General features: G+C 41.2%; 2 protein-coding genes across 2 annotated transcripts in view; both read left to right on the top strand.

The window, feature by feature from the left end:
* Positions 1-10,902, top strand: part of LOC133718472 (F-box/kelch-repeat protein At3g23880-like) — a 101,241-nt gene extending 90,339 nt beyond the window's left edge. Inside the window, exon 2 of the mRNA XM_062145325.1 lies at positions 10,885-10,902. The gene's annotated coding sequence lies outside the window, so the exon portion shown is untranslated. The remainder of the gene's footprint in view (positions 1-10,884) is intronic.
* On the top strand, positions 8,213-12,513 carry LOC133716552 (uncharacterized). The gene is made up of 6 exons (XM_062143250.1): positions 8,213-8,245; positions 8,944-9,108; positions 9,222-9,254; positions 9,895-10,053; positions 10,273-10,342; positions 11,714-12,513. Exons 1-6 carry the CDS (start codon positions 8,213-8,215, stop codon positions 12,511-12,513), a joined length of 1,260 nt encoding a protein of 419 aa, XP_061999234.1.
* Positions 12,514-20,764: the final 8,251 nt, after the last annotated feature.

The raw sequence follows: 20,764 nt of genomic DNA, 5'->3' as shown, positions 1-20,764 counted from the left end.
GTCGCCTCGGTTACGAAATCCATAATTACTAACATTAATGGCGAGAAGACGGCCAGACTTAGGAGACAAGCCTCCGCACGCTAACCCTCTACGGGTTGGACACGTGTCAACCACCACCAGACGAAGCGTCTAGTAGAAGTAACCACTTGGGATGACTTCCCCAACCGTCCGAAGCCTCCGCTGAGCGAAACCCCGCCAGCGGAACTTCTCCCTTGTCATCCCCCAGGTGACGAAGCCTCCGCTGAGCGAAACCTCGCCAGCGGAACTTCTCCCTTGTCGTCACCCAGGTGACAAAGCCTCCGCTGAGCGAAACCCCACCAGCGGAACTTCTCCTTTGTCATCCCCCAAGTGACAAAGCCTCCGCTGAGCGAAACCCCGCCAGCGGAACTTCTCCCTTGTCATCCCCCAAGTGACGAAGCCTCCGCTGAGCGAAACCCCGCCAGCGGAACTTCTCCCTTGTCGTCCCCCAAGTGACGAAGCCTCCGCTGAGCGAAACCCCGCCAGCGGAACTTGGTTCTTGTCGTCCCCCAGGTGACGAAGTCTCCGCTGAGCGAAACCCCGCCAGCGGAACTTCTCCCTTGTCATCCCCCAAGTGATGAAGTCTCCGCTGAGCGAAACCCCGCCAGCGGAACTTCTCCCTTGTCATCTTCCAAGTGACGAAGTCTCCGCTGAGCGAAACCCCGCCAGCGGAACTTCTCCCTTGTCATCCCCCAAGCGACGAAGTCTCTGCTGAGCGAAACTCCGCCAGTAGAACTTCTCCCTTGCCATCCTGCAAGCGGGGCGTCTTCCGCTACACACCTCTAGCGGAATCCCCTTTTCATCTTGCAAGCTGCGTGCTTTGTTCAACGCAATATCGCTCAATAAAATACCGCCAGGCACGTCTACTGGACGCTGCTTCCTGCTGCAGTCAGCGGGGGGATATCCGCCAGCGGCGGATCCCGAGGCCACGCCTCACTCTGACAACGACCGCCACGCGGCATTACGGTCAGACCGTCCCTACGGGACACGGCGACTTCTCAACAGTCTACGACGGCCCTGATCAGGCACATTGACCCCCGTCACTCGGGTACTAAGATTGGGTTCGCTACCCAACACCCTCTGCTCCGTGCAGCTCCCCCTCAACAAACAATTCGCCGACCATCCGGAGGTCTATCTTAGCCGGGGAGTGGGGGACTCCCTGGGGGGCCTAGCAGGGGCCCACCCGAAAGGGTATAAAGCGTTTGCTCACTAAATCCATGGTTGACAACGCACTGACGCTAATTATGCTCTTGCAAGTCTAGCGGAAGAAAACGCTTCAAACCGCCGAACAACTCCCCAACCAAGATTGCCCTCCTTGACTGGGGACTTGGGGGACTTGTACATACATGTACATTTGCAAGCATAATTAGCTATAATGGGCCACGCTCATTGTACCGCCAAAGGTACTAATTCCAACCAAAGGAATGACATACAGGTACACCGCCAGGCGGGCTACAACCTCAGCGTCGGATCACCCCCAGATCACCTCCGACATGCCGCCACGCGCCGTGCCAAAATGGCATCAGTAGCTCCCAGAGCTGGGAACTGAAACACTTCAGTCCCACATCGAAAACAAAGAGAAGAACCTCCTCTTCCTCACCTATAAAAGGTTCTCTCCTCTCTCCTCATTAATTACGCATTCAATACTTACCTACTGTTATTTTGTCAACATAAATAAATTGACTAACTTAGGCATGGGAGAGTTGAAGACCGCCCAGCGCGGTCTCCCTCTGACGCCCTTTGTATTTTACTTGACAGGTAGCGGAGGCTTTGAGAGCACCACAAGTATCGATCCGCCCACCGGATCAGCGTTAACAAAGGTTTAGCTACCGCCGAACTTTTAGACATTAACATTGACCAAGTTTTTTTTTCCTCTCTTTCTCTTTTGTTTTTACCTCTTCTTCTTCCATTGTGTCCCTTATCTTCCTCCTCTCTGATCTCTTCTCCTCTCTAATTCGACTTCATCCCTCTTTAATTCAACCTCCGATTTCTCCAATTTGACCTCCTCCTTTCTGTCTAGTTACACCTCTACCACATCTCCGACCTCGGATGGAGCCTAGTTTCCTTCCGGCGACACGATCCGATGACAGCTTCAGTTTCCGGCCATGCTGGACGCCGGACTAGTCGGGTTCTCTTCCTCTCGGCGGCGTGAAGCGGAGCCCAGTCCTCCTTTCTCCAAGAGAGCAACGGTGGCGGTAGGACGAAGCCCAAAAGGTTCTCAGGTTCGTGGAAAATTCTCCTATTCCGGTCGATTCGTGGTGTCGGACCTATATCAGAAGCTTTCTCTCGACGTCAGCACTGTTTCTATGGTGTTGGTTTGCTGAGATGATGAGCCAAGATACAGAATCGAAGAGGATAAGATGTTTGAGTTTTCCTGCGAGTTTCCATGTTTTCCGGCGACTTTGGTTTCAATTCAGGTATCAGAGTTTGTGTACTTGTCGAGCTCTATCTCTCAGTATGATTGAATTTGAATTTGGTTGAGATTTGGAGATTTTGATATTTTGGGCAGCGTCGGCCACCGTGTGGCTACTGTGCACGGCGGTGATTTGGTTTTTTCGGCCGTTTCTGATGGTTTTGATGAGCACTTGGTTCCCTGGTAGTCTTATTAACTGTAATTGAAGATTTGAATGGAATTCTAGATCGATTGAAGTATTGTTGGTGTTGTGCTCTTGTACTGTTGTTCTGGTAGTATTGGAACTGTGTTGCTATCGATTTGTTTGGTCTTCCTTTGTTGATTTCCAACCTTGATGCAGTCCAAAGAACAAATTGAAGTGGTTATTTGAAGGAAGAAAGGGAGGTGGATAGGATGAGGAGAATGATTGATGAGGCAGAGGTTGGTGGTGGTTGAAGGTTGCAGTGAGGATGAAGATAGAGACGAGAGAGAGGGGAAGAACAAGAGATAAAAAAAAAGATATAAATAAATAAATAATATTAAAAAAAAAAAAAAGAGTAATTGAGGGTAAAATAGTCATTTTAGCATGAAAATAATGTCACGTCAGCAAGATGACGGAGATTTAGACGGAAAGCTGACGGCAAGGACCAATTGGGTGAAATTGGAGAGTTTAGAGAGTTTTTAGGTGAAATTGAAATGTCAGGGACTGAACCGTCGTGTCACGCCCCGGATTTTGAATGATAAATTCAAATCCGAAACCTGAATAATTACAATTACAAAATCCAAATCTCGAAACTTCGAGTTCATTATTACAATTCACTCTCACAATATATTATAAAGCTCAAATGAGCATAACACACCTCACAACATACAATTGTTGTAAAACTCTAACAATTGCTCTAACCGCACGATCACCGTCCTGGTTCTCCTGTCCTGTAGGATTTCCCGCTACACAATTTGAATAGTGTACCGGGAGTTGCAACAACACAAAACCCGGTAAGCTTTTTACAGCCAGTATGAGTAAACAAGAAAGAATTGTTGATTTATTTCCTTACAATTATTATAACTCAACACGATCACCATAAAAGTAAGGATACTCTTGAGGCTCTCTTTTAAGAACTCATTCTTAAAAGACTCAAGTATCCTCAACACTTCTCACATAAGACCCCTCACAGTCTCAAGTAACCTCAACATTTCCCTCACATCACTACTCAACAATTGGCAGACAGACTCATTATATATATATAGACCCTTATGAGTTACTCTCAATTTCCCTCATAAGGTTACCACGTATATATAGACACTTATGAGTTACTCTCAATTTCACTCATAAGGTCACACCACATTTGGCAGACAGACTAATTATATATATATAGACCCTTATGAGTTACTCTCAATTTCCCTCATAAGGTTACCACATATATATAGACACTTATGAGTTACTCTCAATTTCACTCATAAGGTCACTCCACATTTGGCAGACAGACTAGAGCTCTAACTGAACGTAACCACTCGTCCGGCCACAGACGTGATTACGATTTAATACTATTAATAACCACCAGCCCGGTACGAGAGCGTGATTCACTAATAGATGCCATGGTCACCTCGTGACCTAGCGATCTCCACAGATCACAACAATTTATTGTTCCTCAACAATAAAACTCAACACCTCTCCAACAATACATATTATTTCACGTAATAATATATATACAGACATTCACACAGAAATGTCTAGTAACACCAACAATAGTTCATATGATTGCAACAAAATAAAGCAATTAATTGTATTGGGTTCGTAATATGAACCACGTGAGGTTTACTCACCTCTAATCCAGCTGCGTCTTCTTAACAGCTCCATTAACAATCTCACGAATCGTCCGCCAAATAAATCCATCGATCACCTAATCCAATAATGATCTTAACTTAGCCAACAACTCAAAAGCACACATATACGGAAATCCACGGTCGGATTCTAATTTAATGATGATCCAACGGTCAGATCGAAATTATACGATGATCCAACGGTCGGATCCTCACGGATCGCCCTTAGGATCATCCTCCAAAATTATCATAAAGACTCAGATCTTCTTGAATCACTCTAACAAACATCTCCATAAAATTATATGAAAATCCGACGGTCAGATTCTCACGAATCGCCTTCCGAATCACTATTTCTCAATTATACGAAGATCCAACGGTCGGATCTTCGCCCGTGACCTCACAAAGTCACCGGGACAATCATACGATCAACATATCCAAAATTGAAGCAAAACCGATGGTCAGATCTTCACAGATCGTAAACCGAAGATAAACGTAAAAACGTTAAATAGTAACGTCAAAACGTAAATCCACTATTTATCAACTTTTTCTAACATGACCATGTTATATATCAAAACGCTCGTATGGATGCATAGATCATCGCCTAGATAATGAAAACTCGAAATATGGTCTGATGCGCCGCCACAAGCGGTGGTCAGTGGGCGGTCAACGCGGCGGTCAACGCCAGTCAACCACCTCCGATGGCAAAGTGACCAACTACAAACTGGTTCAAAATGAAAGGGTGATCGACTTCCATACCTGGAGCTAAGTCTGGTTTGGCCTAGATCGTCCTAGATCAAGCGTTGAAGTTGGATTAATCTCGGTCGCACGATCAGATCCTAGATTGAATTAGAGGCGTCCAAAAAGTCAAACATTGATCTAGCGGTCTACACTCAAAATCGTGATGAAAGACTTACATAGGGATGATCAGGGGGAGGAGGAGATCACGAAAATGGGGAGGATCGGCCCGTGCAACGCCGGAAAAGTGGTTTTCCGGTCGGGTCGGGTTCACCTGGCTGGGGTGTCATCGATCTCCATCTGGGGGCAGCGGCGGGGCAAGGCGACACCGGAGGGAGGCCGGGCTTGGAGCGGCGATCACCGTGGTGTCCGGGTCCGGAGCTGGAGGTGGCCGGAGGGGGGTGAAAAAGCCGGGTCGGGTCGAGCTCGACCCGCCGGGTCTGAGGGGAAAACAGAGAAAACGCGGGGACTGTTCCGCAAATTCAACATGTTTTCGTCCTTAATGAAAAATCAACATTTTTTTGATATTTATAGAAAATTCCCAATTTTCAAATATTCATAACTTATTCATACGAACTCCGAATATTGTGTTCCATATATGTATGAGATCGTATCGACGAGCTCTACAACTTTCATGAAGGAAGTTTTCCCAAATTTTGAACGTATAAAAAGTCAACTTTGTTGACCCCCTAAAAACGTTCGTTTTCGAAAATAAAATCGTTCGAACTAATTCCACAACTTTTCCAAGCTTCGTACTCGCTCCTACTATCGTGAAATCATTTCTAAAAATCCATGGAATTTAATTTGGATTTTTCGGGGTATTACACGTCGATAGCCTATAAGTATAAGGAGTAAACAGTATTTTGTCCAAAAATAAATAATCACTATTTTTTTAGTCGATCTATTTTCCATTAACATCACATTATCACCCGCGAAAAAAGCGGGCACGTTGCTAGTATATACTGTACTTGCTTAATGTTAGCATACTCTTAATTGGGTAATTTATTAACGCAAACAAACAAACTATAAACAAATTTCCCAAGTTTTTCTAATGGCAAACCTAGCCTCTCCCTAACAGCACTCCTCTGTGTGCTCACCCTAACCCGGCTCGTATGCTGCGGCGGTGACAATCACAGCGGCTCTGGCCGCGTTGAACCACCAAGATGCCTAGTCCTACCTGAGGTGGATAAGCCTCTCTACTTCTCTAATCCAGCTTGGGAGAAGGCTTCTGTCAGGCGAACCAAGGTGCCTTTGGGCTGCACTGTTGCACAAATATGGAGAATCAAAGTTGCAGAGATGCTCTCTGTGAACGCGAAGAAGGACCATGCCCTTCATGTGTTGTCGTCAAGGTTGAGGGGCGGCGCTACATGCTTGCTGGAGTCATTAGATAGGTCTTCTAGGCCGAAGTTGCAGGAATTGTTGGTGGTTTGGGTGGCCTAGGTGCCCAGATCATTGTGGTGCTGAAACCCATGCCCAATTCTGGATAGGTTCGATGGAGGAGGCGGCGCGGCTATGTGCTTCTCTGTTATTCGATCGAAATCGTCGTGCTCTTATCTACTCCATCTTCTAGCCTAGTAACTCTATCTCATCTCCGTACGACAAGCAGGGGTGGAAAGACATCTGCTTTTACAAGAACTCGGCTTGGATGCCCTTCCATGACAAGAAGGGCTCCGATAGTGATACGCTGGTGTGGACCTTCAGGAACTATTGTGCGCCGTTCAAGAGGTGGAAATTGGGACGGGTGCAGTGGGAAGCTAGGGCGATGCTGTCACCGATCGGGACTGTAGATGAATACAGCGATGCGCGTATCAATGGGTCACACTTGAAACAAATTTGGACACTATTGCTTCCGCTTGTAGTTGTCACCGAGCATATGACAGTATCGATGGCGGAGGTGCAATTGCATGTCGCCGGTCCGCCCTCCGGATTTAAAGTGTGGGCTCTTTTCGAGGTGTCCAGAGCAAAATGGAGGCTATGGTTTTTGGGGTTTGGCAAAGTTTGGACCAGTATTAGGCTTTGAGTTTTTGGACCCCAAATTGGAAACTTTGGATCTATAGGCCCATTTCATGATGGAGTGCTAGGGTGCGTTCTCTTTTCAAGCACCGACGATTTGCAGATATTAGCCAAGAAGGTGTCTGTTGAAGAGGTCCTGAGTGTACTGTACTCAGGTAACCCTAGGCCTCGCTTGAAGGGCAAGGGAAAAATATAGATAGGTGTGGTAGGGGGCCTATATCCTATGTCTTACAATTCTCCATAGTTTATAGGCTCACTTTTAAATAAGTGAGCGGTTAGTTTGAATATAAGTGGTCTGTTTTTATCATTTTATGTATCACATTAGTTCTCTTACTACAACTTCTTGATCTGTCTAGTTGAAGGCAGCAGAAGGATATATAATGGCCATCTTGGCATGCGTTAATGAAATCCAAATTTCTTTAAAAATAAAAAAAAAGGGTAATTTATTATAGGTTTTCCGTTTTGTGAATTTAATATTTTAATTTTGACAATTTGTCATTTATTATTTCATTAGTAATTTCTTCAATTTTCAAAACTTCTGATAATTTTACATATAAATCTTTTTTTGAAACAATGAACATCTTTATTTGTCATTTATAATACTCAGGCTAGAATGACACATTACATACGCTTCCACTGCTAGAGTGACAAGTAATTAAAGCAAATATGAAACATAATTGTATGTAAGATACTGCCATCGATTCGACATCAAATCTCGCTTAATCTAGTAACAAACAAGAACATAAGAAAGCAACCTAATTAGTGTCTAGAGCTAGACTAAACCCGCTAGATAGCTTCCTTGTTTGGTAGGGATTTTTTGGAAAAGAAAAACAAAACTAAACTTAAAAGCAGTCCTAAGGCCCAAAAGTAAAAGCTTAGCCCAAGGCCCAACAGAAGCTGGCCTAGCTCAGACCCAGGCTCCAACTCATCTGCAAGGCAGATGCGCGTACATCCTACGATCGCGACCGCTGCCACTTTCGCCGCCGCGACCACCACCACTAATCAAGGAACACCGGCCACCACATCGACGTCACCACCGAACATACCATAATCTAACCGGATACGGATCCACAGTTGCCCAAGCGGCCAAGCCGCCATCAACTCTCATCAATGTCGCCGCTGATGCTAAGATAGATTTGGATCAAGCAACCAAACTCACCCCAATTCAAAACCCGTCCTTTGAATTTGTGCTTGCGACCTCCAAAGCCTTAGAGCTGCAAACTGGAACCTGACATGGACCTTCTGCCGCAAGTACCAGGGGCAGATGTAAGTGGAGGGCTATATGGGCTCAAGCCTAGACAGTTTTTGGGCAAAAAACCCCACCAAGTATATATATATATATATATACACACACACTTTCTGTTTCAGCCCATACCCAAAGGAAAAAAAAAATTGGGAGGTAAAAGTCTAGTTCTTCCCCAACCACAGCCCACAGCAGCTCACTTCTCTCCTCTGTGGTCAGACCCTCCTCCGCGGCTCCCCATCCAAGTTGAGTCGAGTTCTTCCTGTACTGATTTTCATTGTAGACTTGCAGTCATGTAGTCATCTTCTCCATCCAAGCTTGCTTTGTTTTCTGATTAATTTGCTCCAAACGGGAGGTATTTCTTTTCTTTCTTTCTAAGTCTCTTGATTGGTTTAATGGGTTTGTTGATGGAAATAGTGGTGTGAGTTATTAGTAGCTCATGTAGGACAACCTAGGGTCTGATAAAAATCATAAAATGCATGTAATCTTTCTGATTATCTGATTAATGATCATTTTGGTTTATAAACAAGCAAATCCAGAATTTTCTTATATTAAGGATCTTTAATCGTCATACTGCATGCAGTAGTGGTAGTGCCTTTTCCCTATGCTCTCTAGTATATGCAATTATTTGAATGATGGTTGTTTTGTTGAAAATTGAAATGAAGATGCTGTTGATTCTTATGCATATGGTTATCAAATTGATTTGGTTTATATGGAGCAGGGTGGTGAAAGTGAGTTTAGTGATGACTATAGGCAGATGAGTGGGAGTGGGTGTCTCAGGTTCTTGATGGTCACTAGCTGCAAACCAATGCCACAAACTATGTTCTTCCATAACTACCAGCTTAATTTCAGAATCAAACCCACCTCAGCTATCAATCTTCACAAGGTAATAAGTCTTTCTTTCACAATTCTCCTGAGCACGAAAGGAATAGAATATCGTCATCTGATTTGTTCTGGGTCTTCTAGTATTGTTTTATTTTATTTTTTGAATTTCTGCAGCACTTTCGTGGGAGTGTAATCAGTTTGTGCTTGGTAATGCAGCCAATGCTCGTGTTTCAGATGATTATCTGCTAGTTCATCAAAATGAAGGTGGTCCAAAGGGGATCGATTTTTTGTATTAATTCTATGGAAGCACGTTGCATTCGTGCCAATTCTCAGACATATATTTGGCTTTTAGAAGGGTGCTTGAGTTTTGGGGTGATTGAGAAATTCTGTTAATGATTAAGAAATTTTTGGGCACTTATAATTAGCCTAGACGGGTTTCAGATCCTGGATCCGCCACTGGCCGCAACCTCCAAGCTTGAAAATCACAGAAAGCCTAAGCATGCAATAGAAAATAATCATCTGTCCGGCAGCAAGAACCGCAATCATTAGTATGGCCAAAGACCAACAATGACGATGGGGTGCCGCCGGACGAGGAAGTCTCGCAAAGGTATGGTTCAAGGTAGAGGCGCGTAAGTTGGGAAATTAGGGTTTGCTTCTCAATCCCAAACAAAAACTTTTTTGCTCATAAATCTTGTGCAAACTATATCCTAATCAACTCCTAAGCTCAGTAATTTTTTCTTAAAATTTAAATGTTCATTTTCCATTTTATATATTTTGTTGAGTTGAATATACCTAGCTAGGCTTGGCCATAATTAACGAGGCTTTCTATATGCACCTAATATAGCAGGTGCCATTATTTGAAGATATGGATGAGAAAGTGTTGAATGCAATATGTGCACATCTTAAGCCAGTGATATATGCCGAATACAACTATATTCTTCAGGAGGGGGAACCATTAGAGAAGATGCTCTTCATCACCCAAGGCACTGCATGGTCCTATACCACTGTAAGTGAAACAAGTACGTACTGGTTATTCAAACACCAAGTGCCTTGGGAAAGGCGATTTATACGGAGAAGAACTACTAAGTTGAGCATTGAAATCTACCCCATTTTCAGAGTTACCCATCTCTACCAGAATAGTTAGGTCTCAAACAAAAGTTGAAGCATTTGCTATCAGGGCTAAGGACTTGAAGAATGTTATTGCTAAATTCTAGTGGCATTTTAGAAGGCCAGATCAGCTCCATTACTTGGAGGGTTTTCAGTTGGAGCATGGAGAGCATTGGAAGCATTTGGCAGTATCTTTCCATACAAGCAAATTGGCGCCACTATTGCGCACGAGCTAAAAGACGGGAGTTGCGGGAATGGCGGAAAAAAATTATCACGATAGAATAATCGAAACTGTACGTATCGTGTTTTAATTTATTAGGTGATTGTAAATTCAATTATTCATTTGATGAATGAGCATGGAACCGTCAAATGATCGGACTTAATCTATGTATCACTGTGCTACTACCACAAACTCTTTATCTACCCATAGATGGTAGAGGGAGGATATGTAATGGTCTTTTCTGGCCTGAGTATTAATATATATCGACATGATATTCTTCAAAAAAAAAAAAATTATTCATTTGATGATGTGCATGCGTGTTTTTATAAGTAGTTTGTAAAACTCCTCATAGATATATTGAGTTAGAGTCAGATGCATTGGAGATTTGGAGGTGAGTGTTTTGCGGTGGATGGGCACCCAGTAGGTGTGATTAAATCCAGACAGAGGTACTCGTACTTCTCTTTAATAAGCTGCAGGTATCCAGACAGAGGTACTTCTCTTGACTGTCAGATCTGTTGGTGGCTAGTAGTTAAAGAAAAGGCGAGTCGCACTACTTACAGAAAAACAGAAATATGAAGTTCAGCATCCTAGTTGGAACTCAAGTTAGGACTCGGGAAGAGGGTGGAGAGAATTCTGTCTCCACTTGAAAATGAGTTCCCAAGTGAAAGCAGTCACTGATCTATCCATATATATTTTGTAATTCTGCGAAACATAGATATGTACAGGATTACAGGTTTTTGTTTATGAATATTGTAGTAACAATTAGATTTCTCGTCTTTATAAATCCATTGAGGTTGTAAGATTTTACTCTTTCATCTATTTTCTCTTCATTCAAGGCACGTTTACTTACTTGGAATAAGAATAAAAATGGAGGGAATGATTACGGGGTAAAAATATTATTGCGTTTACTAACTCTAATTAAATGATTTCAGAGTAAAATTATTCATGCATTTACTAGCACATAAAGGAATCAGAATGGGTGTAGGTTCCACTTCCTTGTCAGGAATCGTTTCCTGAATACTCATGAATTTGATTATGAAGGGGGGAGATGAGTTTAGGAATCAAAGCTTCCTGAATCAAGACCTATTTCTTTTTTCTCCCATTCCAGTTGTCTCCGATTTATGATTATTTTTCATTCCAGATAAGTAAACGTGTCATTAAATTAGAATGCTGATAGATGAGATGAATGAAATTCTTTAATAAAATTGGACTATGTTTAGTTTTAAGTCCAATAATAGTGTCGTCAAAATTGTTGGAAAACTGAGTATAGGCCCAAAATTGGCGCCCAATAGCAAAATATCAGAGCCCAACTCAATTTGAACTCCTCTAAATGATGAAGCATTGAAGCGAGGTGAACCGACTGAGAGAGCAGAACTGCTGAGACGAAAATCGAAGAAAGCTCTTACACGCGCCGCCGTCGAAACAACCACAACCGCAGCTCTCCTCAACGACGTCGACCGCTCCAGAGATCCCTCCTCCAAAACGCAACGCATCGGCCTTCCTCCAAATTCCATGGCGGACGGCGGCTTTCATAAGCGAGCTCTTACCAGTGTCACCGACCTCGACGGCGTCCTTGATGAAATACTGGCAAGGCTACCGGTCAAAACTTTGATGCGATTTTGCTGCGTCTGCAAGCCATGGCGTGCTCTCATCTCCCAGTCTCACTTTGTCACCAAGCACTTCAACTACGCAAGCAAAGGCTTCACCGAGAACACCTCCAGCCTCTTGATATCAATGAGTCCCATCAAATCCCTGGACTCTGAAGCATCCAAGGATTTGTCCCTAGACTGTGAAGCATTGAAGGACTTGAAGGATGATGGAGATGCTCATCTTGCAATTAGAAAGCTCGAATTTCCGGTAATTTTCCCCAATTCCAGTCGTAGAAAAATTGTGGGTTCTTGCAATGGGCTGATTTGTGTAGAAATTGACGAGAAAGACATGGTGTTATGGAACCCTTGTACTGGACAATCCAATTTGTTGCCAAAACCTACTTCGAAGCTTTGCGGAGTTGGTTATGATCTCACTATGAAGTTTTCCGGATTTGGTTATGATTCCACTAATGATGATTATAAGGTAGTGAGAGGATACAGTTTTAGAGTTGCGGGTTCTAAGGAAACCGTGGTTCAGGTCTTTAATTAGTTTAAAATCGGGTTCATGGAGGACCCATGAGGGTCTTAGTTACTTGCGCTTGGTAGGGCCAGGGTGCTTGTTAAATGGTGCTCTGCATTGGGCAGAGAGCCAGAGACCATATTCAATGATTTTCGTCCACCAGCTTTAAGGACTATCTCTTTTGATTTAGCGGAGGAAAAGTTTCAGGAGATGCTTCCGTTGCCCTCTCAGGCTGGTAATAGATACAGCTTTATTCCTGGAGATTGTTTTGGTGTATATACATATGGCTTTCCACACAATGAGATCTTCAGGATTAGAATATGGATAATGAAGGAATATAGGGTCCAAGAATTGTGGACTGAAGTTGGTTCTTTAGATATTTTACGTGAAGATTCTGGATTCTCACTCGTGATGCCTCTGTGCATATTAGAGAATGGTGAAGGTTTGATCGTCCAGACATGTGATTTTCAGTCCTTGGTATTATATAGCTTCAAGGAACAGACATTTAGGAATGTTGTTAGGACCCACAACAAATGGAAATTTAATGCAGTCATTTACAGGGAGACTTTAGTTTCACCAGTCACCTGTGGTATTGCAGACATCTAAGATCAACACTGTGAGTTTTCATTTGCTCTTTCTGTCGATATGATTGACTATCATTCTATTACTGAAGTAATATAAACTAAGTTTGACCCTTGACAAAAAAAAAAAAAAATTTAAGGTCATAATAGTGCTCCTTTGTCTTTGATTATTTTTCTGTAACTGAACTTTTTAGATACTATGCACTGGTATTATTGCCTATTCTTATGCCATTTTGTGACATACCCACTGTCTTCAGCTTCCAGCTTTGTGTGACTTTTCTTCTTCACATTCTTGTAGACAATAAGCATATTTGCTGGAAAGCTAAGCTAAGCATGCATTCTTCATTCTTCACCCATAATTCTTAGGAATCTGACATGTATGATTCATTTATTTTTTATTTTGCTGATCAAAACTATATTTGAATCGATGGATTTGAACTTAGAAGTTGTTCTTCCAGCAACCTTATTGTTGGAAGTTGGAATTGAAATGCCTTTTAATCTTGTTCTTAGTTTGGTCACGGTTACTGGAAACTCATTGGTATACTGAATCTATTTTACACTTCTGATACTTTTCTTTTTGGAATTTTAGTTATCTTACCAAATTTATATTGATTCAAATGGTAAAACGTCACCCAACACTTTTGGAAACCTCTTCAGAATTGCTGAGTTATGAACAAATCCAGTACTAAGCCTCACAGAGTTTGTGTTATCTTTTTTCTGATTGTGTAGTTTTAGATATTTGAAAGTTGCTTTTGCGAATTTAGAGGATAAGCAAATTCGCAAAAGCAATGCTGCAATAGAAGTTTGGTTTTGTTACTTTTCTGTACTAAAAGGAACTGTGTCCGGGGGCATATGTATTTGTGCCTAAAAGTTTAATGACTTGGCACTTTGGAACAATTGAAGGCCTTTGGCAGTGGCCTCAATATCTCTCAACTAGAAGAACGTAGACTGGATAATTTGTTTTATCTTTGTGGAGTTGAGCAGAATGCTACTATATTGTTATGTAATGGAACGTAACTCTTGACACTACAAAGTTTGTATTCTAATTCAGTGATCTGTGGAGTTGGTTTCGGTTAAGTTACCCACATTTGTTGATTTCCCAAGTGTCAAATTCTAATCACCTGATTGTTAGTCTTTACTTCTGATATGAAAACAATTACCATCACGATTTTGAATGATTCTGACATTTTGGTGTGTATTGAATCTAACTTCTCTTGTGCAATCACTACTATGTACATTGTCTGGTGCTTTGTAGAATTTTCTATAATCTTGGCCATTTGGGGCATATCCACTTTCTTTGTTTTTTCCCCCCTTTTTCCTTCAGAATAGCATCATAGTGATAATTGTTCCTCATTTTTTGCCTAAACAACCATTTATTTGTTGAACGTAAAACAGCAGACAACAGTGTAAGCTTGTCATTTTACACCTTTATTTATCTTTGATCTTCATTTGATGGTATTAGTTTGAAGTGAGAAAATAGATTGCGTAACTGTTTTTGATTTTGAGTGAATGAAATGCTTGATACTTGCTCTTTCTGACTCTTGACTGTCAGATTTGGGGGGAGCTAATATGTGAGCACCACCATGATGCTTAAGGAAATCTCCAAAATGTTTGAACCAAGTTGAAGCTGCTGCCAGAGGTGAAGAGCCCAGTTGTAATTGAAGGTGGAATTTAGGAAAAGGTGCTCGTCTACTTCTGCATCTCCCTCAATTGTACACTAATTGACTAAGGCCCAGTTTGGGAGGGCTTTTGAAATTGCTTTTCCTCCCAAAAGCCCTTCCAAAATTCTTTGGGCTGTTTGGTAAACCACTTGGGGGCAGCTTTCGGCCCGAAGCGCTTCTTCCAACCGGAGAAATCAGGAAGCTCCAATTCGTAGCTTTTTGGTTTCTGCTTTTGCGGGAAGCAAGTCCTGATGCGGAGGTTTAAATGAATTTTAATGAAAAACCTAAATTGTCCTCTTGCTTTTCTGAAATTTACATCAGAAAGTCATTCGTTCTCATTTCACTTTCGCACCGCTTCATCGTCGACATTGTTCCCTTCTCTCTGTCTCAATGATCTTCTATCTCACTGAAAAAGGCAATGTTGTTCGATATTTTGACATGGATTCTAATGAATGCATATCTCAATATGATCCCAAAGTTTCAATCTTTCTTGAATCATCATGTCATCACGGACGCGCCCCTCATCCTCCAGATCCAAGTTTCACACAATTATAAACAAGATGACCCAGATGGTGATCATTCTTATTTAATTCTATGTATTCGCAATTTTTATTTGAAGATTTCTCTTTTGAAATTTTGGTTTTTGTTGAAAGTTTTGCAGAATCACCTACATAGGTTCTTCGATGTGTTATTCTCTGCCTCATCCTACACAACCTGTTTTTCCTTTCCTTTTTGTCGGGTGTGCTATTATCTCTCAAAAATCGTCATTTTCAATAGTGTGATTGCTCTCAAATCAGTTTCATGTTTATGTTTATTGCTTCTGAAAAGTTTGTATTGCTCTTGACTAACCGTTGTAGACTGGGCATGGCAAATTGGCAAGCAATCACCTCCTTACTCTTAGCCACAGGTAATCACATGAATAGTCTTGGAGGTAATCAGAAATTGGCAAACAAGAGTTTTACATTGTATAATCTATTCCATATAATCAGTTGCATAGTTGTGTCTCAGGTTTTTGGTGTGTTAGATGGTCGAATGTTTAGTATGAATAGTCATAGTGAGGTTTAGATGAAAAGAAATTTAGAAAAATAAATGCAGAAGGATAGAGAGGAGATGAGAGAAACGAAACAAAAGGAGATACCATGTTACCAAGCTTTTTTATATTTTGATAAAATTGATCTGGCTACTTTGCTGCAATTGATCATATATGTGCTTTTTTTTTTTTTCCTATTGTGTTGTTATTCTGTTTGGTTGCTAAAATATTAGTGTACTTGCTGCAATACTTTTAGTTGTTAGGCCAGATAGAAGACTCCAAGAGTATGGAAGCTTTAGCAGCCATGAGCTTTTCATTTTAATTCTATTCAAATGTTTTGCTGGACTACTCCTATCTAATTTTGTTCTGTTCCTCGTGCAATATGAAATATGAAACCTTAGGAATATATATGAGCTTTGATAATTGCTACAGGGAGGCTGAATACTTGTGTGGTGTGTTATTGATTTTTGGATGGTATGATGGAGGCTAAATTCAATTATGTTCTGCTTCATTGTTCCAATTATGTTCTACTTCATAGTTCCAATTATGTGGTGTGTTATTGATCTTTGGATGATATGATGGAGAGAAACAAAAGGATCTTTGAGGAAGCTAAGTGTGAGGAGGTTAATCATCTATGAGATAGGATTCGAGGTTGAGAGTCTCTTTGGCCGTTTGTTTTCAGGAGTGTAGAGATTGCTCTGAACTTCATACCTATTATTGTCTTAACCACATGTAATCACCTCCTTACACTGTGGACAATGAGGAAAATGACTTGGCTATTATTAGTTTTATTTTTGTCATTTCTCATGTCTGGTATGAGAAGCTTACAATTTTGCAGGCATTGAGGGCATCAGACAGTTTTGTTACCGTAGAAGTTACAAGGCGATGCAGTTTATGTGATCATGGCATTTAAGAGAAGCTCTCCAAGATTTGAGTTGTGAGATCAAGTTGTTAACCAACAACTTTGAGCCGGTGTTTTTGTGCGAAACTCCCAGCGAAGGCAATGAAGCTGATTCTTTGGTTCAAAATGTTGTTACGTTAGGCAACCTTCATTTAAGTAGGGAGCTTGTCCTCCTTAGCTAAGATAGATTTTCTTGAATAATTTGATGGATTCATGATGTTGTTAATTAAGGTCTTGGAGGGATTTCTAATCAAATGAGTTTTATCATTATTTTTCATATGAGACTTTTGTACTCCTGCAAGCTTCATCAATGAAATTCCTCTCATTAAAAAAAGAAAAGAAAAGAAAAACTAGTTTATAGGAGCAAAATATATGAAAATGTTTCAGTTTTTTTTGGGAATGAAAATGTTTCAGTTTGAGTATTCATGTCCTTTTTGGTAAATATATACAACAACTTTTTGCATTCAGTTTACCAAACACCTTCAAACTACTTTTCATTCTCACAGCACTTTTGAAAAACAGTTTACCAAACACTCATTACTTCTTCTCACAGCAAAACTAAAAGCACTTCTGGCCACATCAAAACTATAAGCAATTCTGGCCACAGCACAGCAATCCCAAACTGGAACTAAAATTATTTTGGTTTTACTGACTGCTGGTATTGGTTTTTATTTGATTGGTTGCCTCGGTAAATCTTGTCCTGTGATGTGTGATAGTCTTGGTTGTTTTGTTGACTTTGATGAAGTATAACTAACTAAACTAAGCATGTAATTCTCGGGTGACTGGTTCCATACAAGATACGATTGGTAGGAAACCGGAAAATAGTAGTGTATTATAAAGTTATATATCATCCGTTTGTGGGTTTTTCTTAGGTATTAATTCATTATTATTTCTTTCTAATATCTAGATACATCCAATCAGTGGCGGATCTAGGATTTGAAAATAGGGAGGGCTACATATTTATGTGTTCCTTTGGGCGAAGCCCAAAATATTTTTTTTAGTACAATTATGCACAGGTGCGCGAATGCAAGAGTGGAGAGATGAGAACCTGAGAGTTCAAGTGTTCAAACATTGAATGTAGTCCGTAATTTATGCCTTTTTGTTAAGAAGAAGAACACGAAGAATGAGAATTTGTGATGGACAGAGAGAATGGGAGAGCCAGAGAGGAGTTTGACTTCGATAATTTGAGAGTTCGTGTGGGCTTCGTTGAACAAACATACATATAAACAAAAAATATACATCATATATATAATTTTTTTTTTCAACCCAAAAGTTTGTTCTCAATATAAAGCCATGGATAGGATGAAATAGCTAGCAAATAAACCCAAGCCCAATCTGCAAAGTTACCTCTATAAACTTGAACTGATTACTCGGCATTCGAATGAGGCCAAGCTCATGGCCGAGATACTGAGATAGCACAACAATTGATAAAATGATCAGTATTGAAATCAATTAAACCCACAACAATTGCACAGTAGCAGAAAGAAGACCCACTGATCGATCTTAATAAGTTTTGAAATCAATTAAACTCACTTACCCACATCAATTAAACATTTAAACTCACATCAATTAAAGTATACATCTAATTTTTTTTTTAAGCCTAAAAATCTCGGACGGGCTCCAGCCCGCCCAAGCTACTACCTAGATCCGCCGGTGCATCCAATTGATCTAAACAATGGAGAATTTTAATAGCTTCTGCTCTCCTAAGCCCTAGCCGTTGCGGGTTTTTTTTATATCACCGCTGCATTTCACTATCAACTACCATTTACTTCACTAAGTGATGGCAGCCATCACTATCATCACGCTTCATAAGAGTGGGCTATGCGCTGGCATCTATAGCGACCTTGATAGTCGTCCGATTATCCGTCAGTAAGGATCGTTTGTGGCTGACGAAGCCAAAGCTAATGGCAACACCATCTACTCCGCCAGCGACTTCAGCACCACCATTACCCACTCCACCGAGGCCATCAATCTAACTCTGACCAACCAAGTCCTTTATACCAACCTCCACATATTTTATGGGGGTGGCTCTGCTAAGGCCGATCTAGAGTGCTGGAAAACCAAGTCACGACGGACTCGGCTTAACAGTCTAATTAAAAGGGATGTAAGCTGTAGTGAGAGATGCGTTTTTGGTCAATCTAGTACTAACCGGTTTTGGAGGGAGGAGGCTCGATGGCAATGAGGACTATTGTTGCTTTGCTAGGGAGTTACGAAGTTGCAGATGACGTCGGAGATGATGGTGACCCAAAGCTGCGTCAAGGTGCCCAAGTTGATGGGCCTTGTGACAAATGGAGGTGCAATGCTAGCGCTAGTTAGCGGCAGCACTACAGTGGCTCACCCTACGACCTGGCTGAGGAAGGGAGCGGCGAAGAACTGCAATGCAGCTCTAGTTCTTCCCACCGGTTTCTAGGTTCCAAAGGCTTGGGTGCTCATAGAACTTGGGGTGCCCGATGTCTCTAGGGTTCGGCCCAAGTGAGCAAAGAAGTTTTGGGTTCTTTCACGGGCCCATGTTGCAGCTAGGGTTTAGCCTTTGGGCTCTGTTTTTTGTTATTTGCTTTTAAGGTTGTGGATGGCTTACCAAAGTTAAATCATTCTTCTGAGGTTGAGAGCTACAACCCTAAGGGATCTAAGAACAAGAATATGAAAGCTAAGAAGTGTGCTGTTGAAGAAGTGGTGTAGTTAACTTATCCTTGCAAATCTCCTAGCTCTAGCTCTAAGGGCAAGAAAAAAAATTTAGTTTTTTGTTGAAATTTAGTCTATTATTATGCGTTGACAACATTGTCTGGTTCATAGTTTACTAGGCTTACTTTAGTAAGTGAGCAATAGAAGTCTAATGAGTGGAGCTATCCCTATGTACCACCACAACTTCTTGCATGTCTGTCTATAGATGGAAGCGGAAGAGTATATAATAGTCATTCTGGCTTGATTTTATAATCAATGAAAATCTATGAGATGATTTATTTTAAAAAAATCATTATATACATCCATTTTTTTTCGCATGCGGTCCATTTAGGAAGCCAAATTCTTTTTATATGGTCTAAAATCTCGTATAAAACACAAAAAGGAGTACCCATTAAATCCTGGATGTGATTCTATTATGTCTACAAGTCATACAGTTGGTGATGAAGTGGTGGTGAAATTTGTCAATTAGGTTATAAGATCACTGAACAATGTGGCACTAATTCAATTGGTGAGGTCATTGATTAAGCAACTGTCGAGATGCTTGTTGGGCACTGGAGAGAGCAAGTTGGCAATGAGTTAGAATTTGCTAGGTTTGACACTTCAATGAACTACCCTGCCTAGAATCACTTAGAACACAATCACTTTTATTAAAATAAAAAGATACTCAAGTACACATATGTTCCCTTGGTTACTAATGATCATAAAATTTATGGTCAGGTGCGATTGGATATAAAATAAAACAAGAGTGTTTGGCAGTTATTTATTTTTTTAAATTTTTTTATTCTTACCTCACTCTTCCATGATTTTGACCGTAACTTTTTTGCCATTAATTATTTCAAATGACTAACAGAACACAGTTCACTCAATTTTTTTTTTTTTTAATCTGTCTTGATCAAAACGTAGCATTGTTTAACCATTTAGCACAGTAAGGTTAATCGAGTGACCTAGCATGGAACCCTCATGTCTAGTGTTCGAGTCCCAACTCTCAACAGTTTGAGGAGCCTTCGAATTTGTGCACCTGCAGTAGGGGATTAGTTTAGCTTTGATGGGATATCCAGAACCGTCACGTCTAGCGTTCGAGTCCCAACTCTGACCAGTTTGTGACCAGCAAATTTGAGGAGCCTTCGAATTTGTGCACCAGCGGCAAGAGATTAGTCTGACTTTGCTGAGATATTCTTATAGACCTTGATCTAAATACTGGCTGGATAAGTATGTTACTAACTTATCGTCCGACAGGGTCGAGGATTATCTCATTTGATTTAGGGGAGGAGGAGTTTAGGGAGATGCTTGCATTGCCCTATCATTCCTGTTTTAGTTATATTTTTACTCTTGGAGATTGTCTGAGTGTGTATATACTTGGCTTCCTACACAATGAGACCACTGGTTTTAGAATATGGATGATGAAGGAGTATGGGGTCAAGGAGTC

The sequence above is a fragment of the Rosa rugosa genome, chromosome 6, assembly GCF_958449725.1.
Source record: "Rosa rugosa chromosome 6, drRosRugo1.1, whole genome shotgun sequence".
Classification (NCBI taxonomy): domain Eukaryota; kingdom Viridiplantae; phylum Streptophyta; class Magnoliopsida; order Rosales; family Rosaceae; genus Rosa; species Rosa rugosa.
Note: the sequence above shows the minus strand (reverse complement) of the source record. Positions and strands in the feature narration are given on the sequence as shown.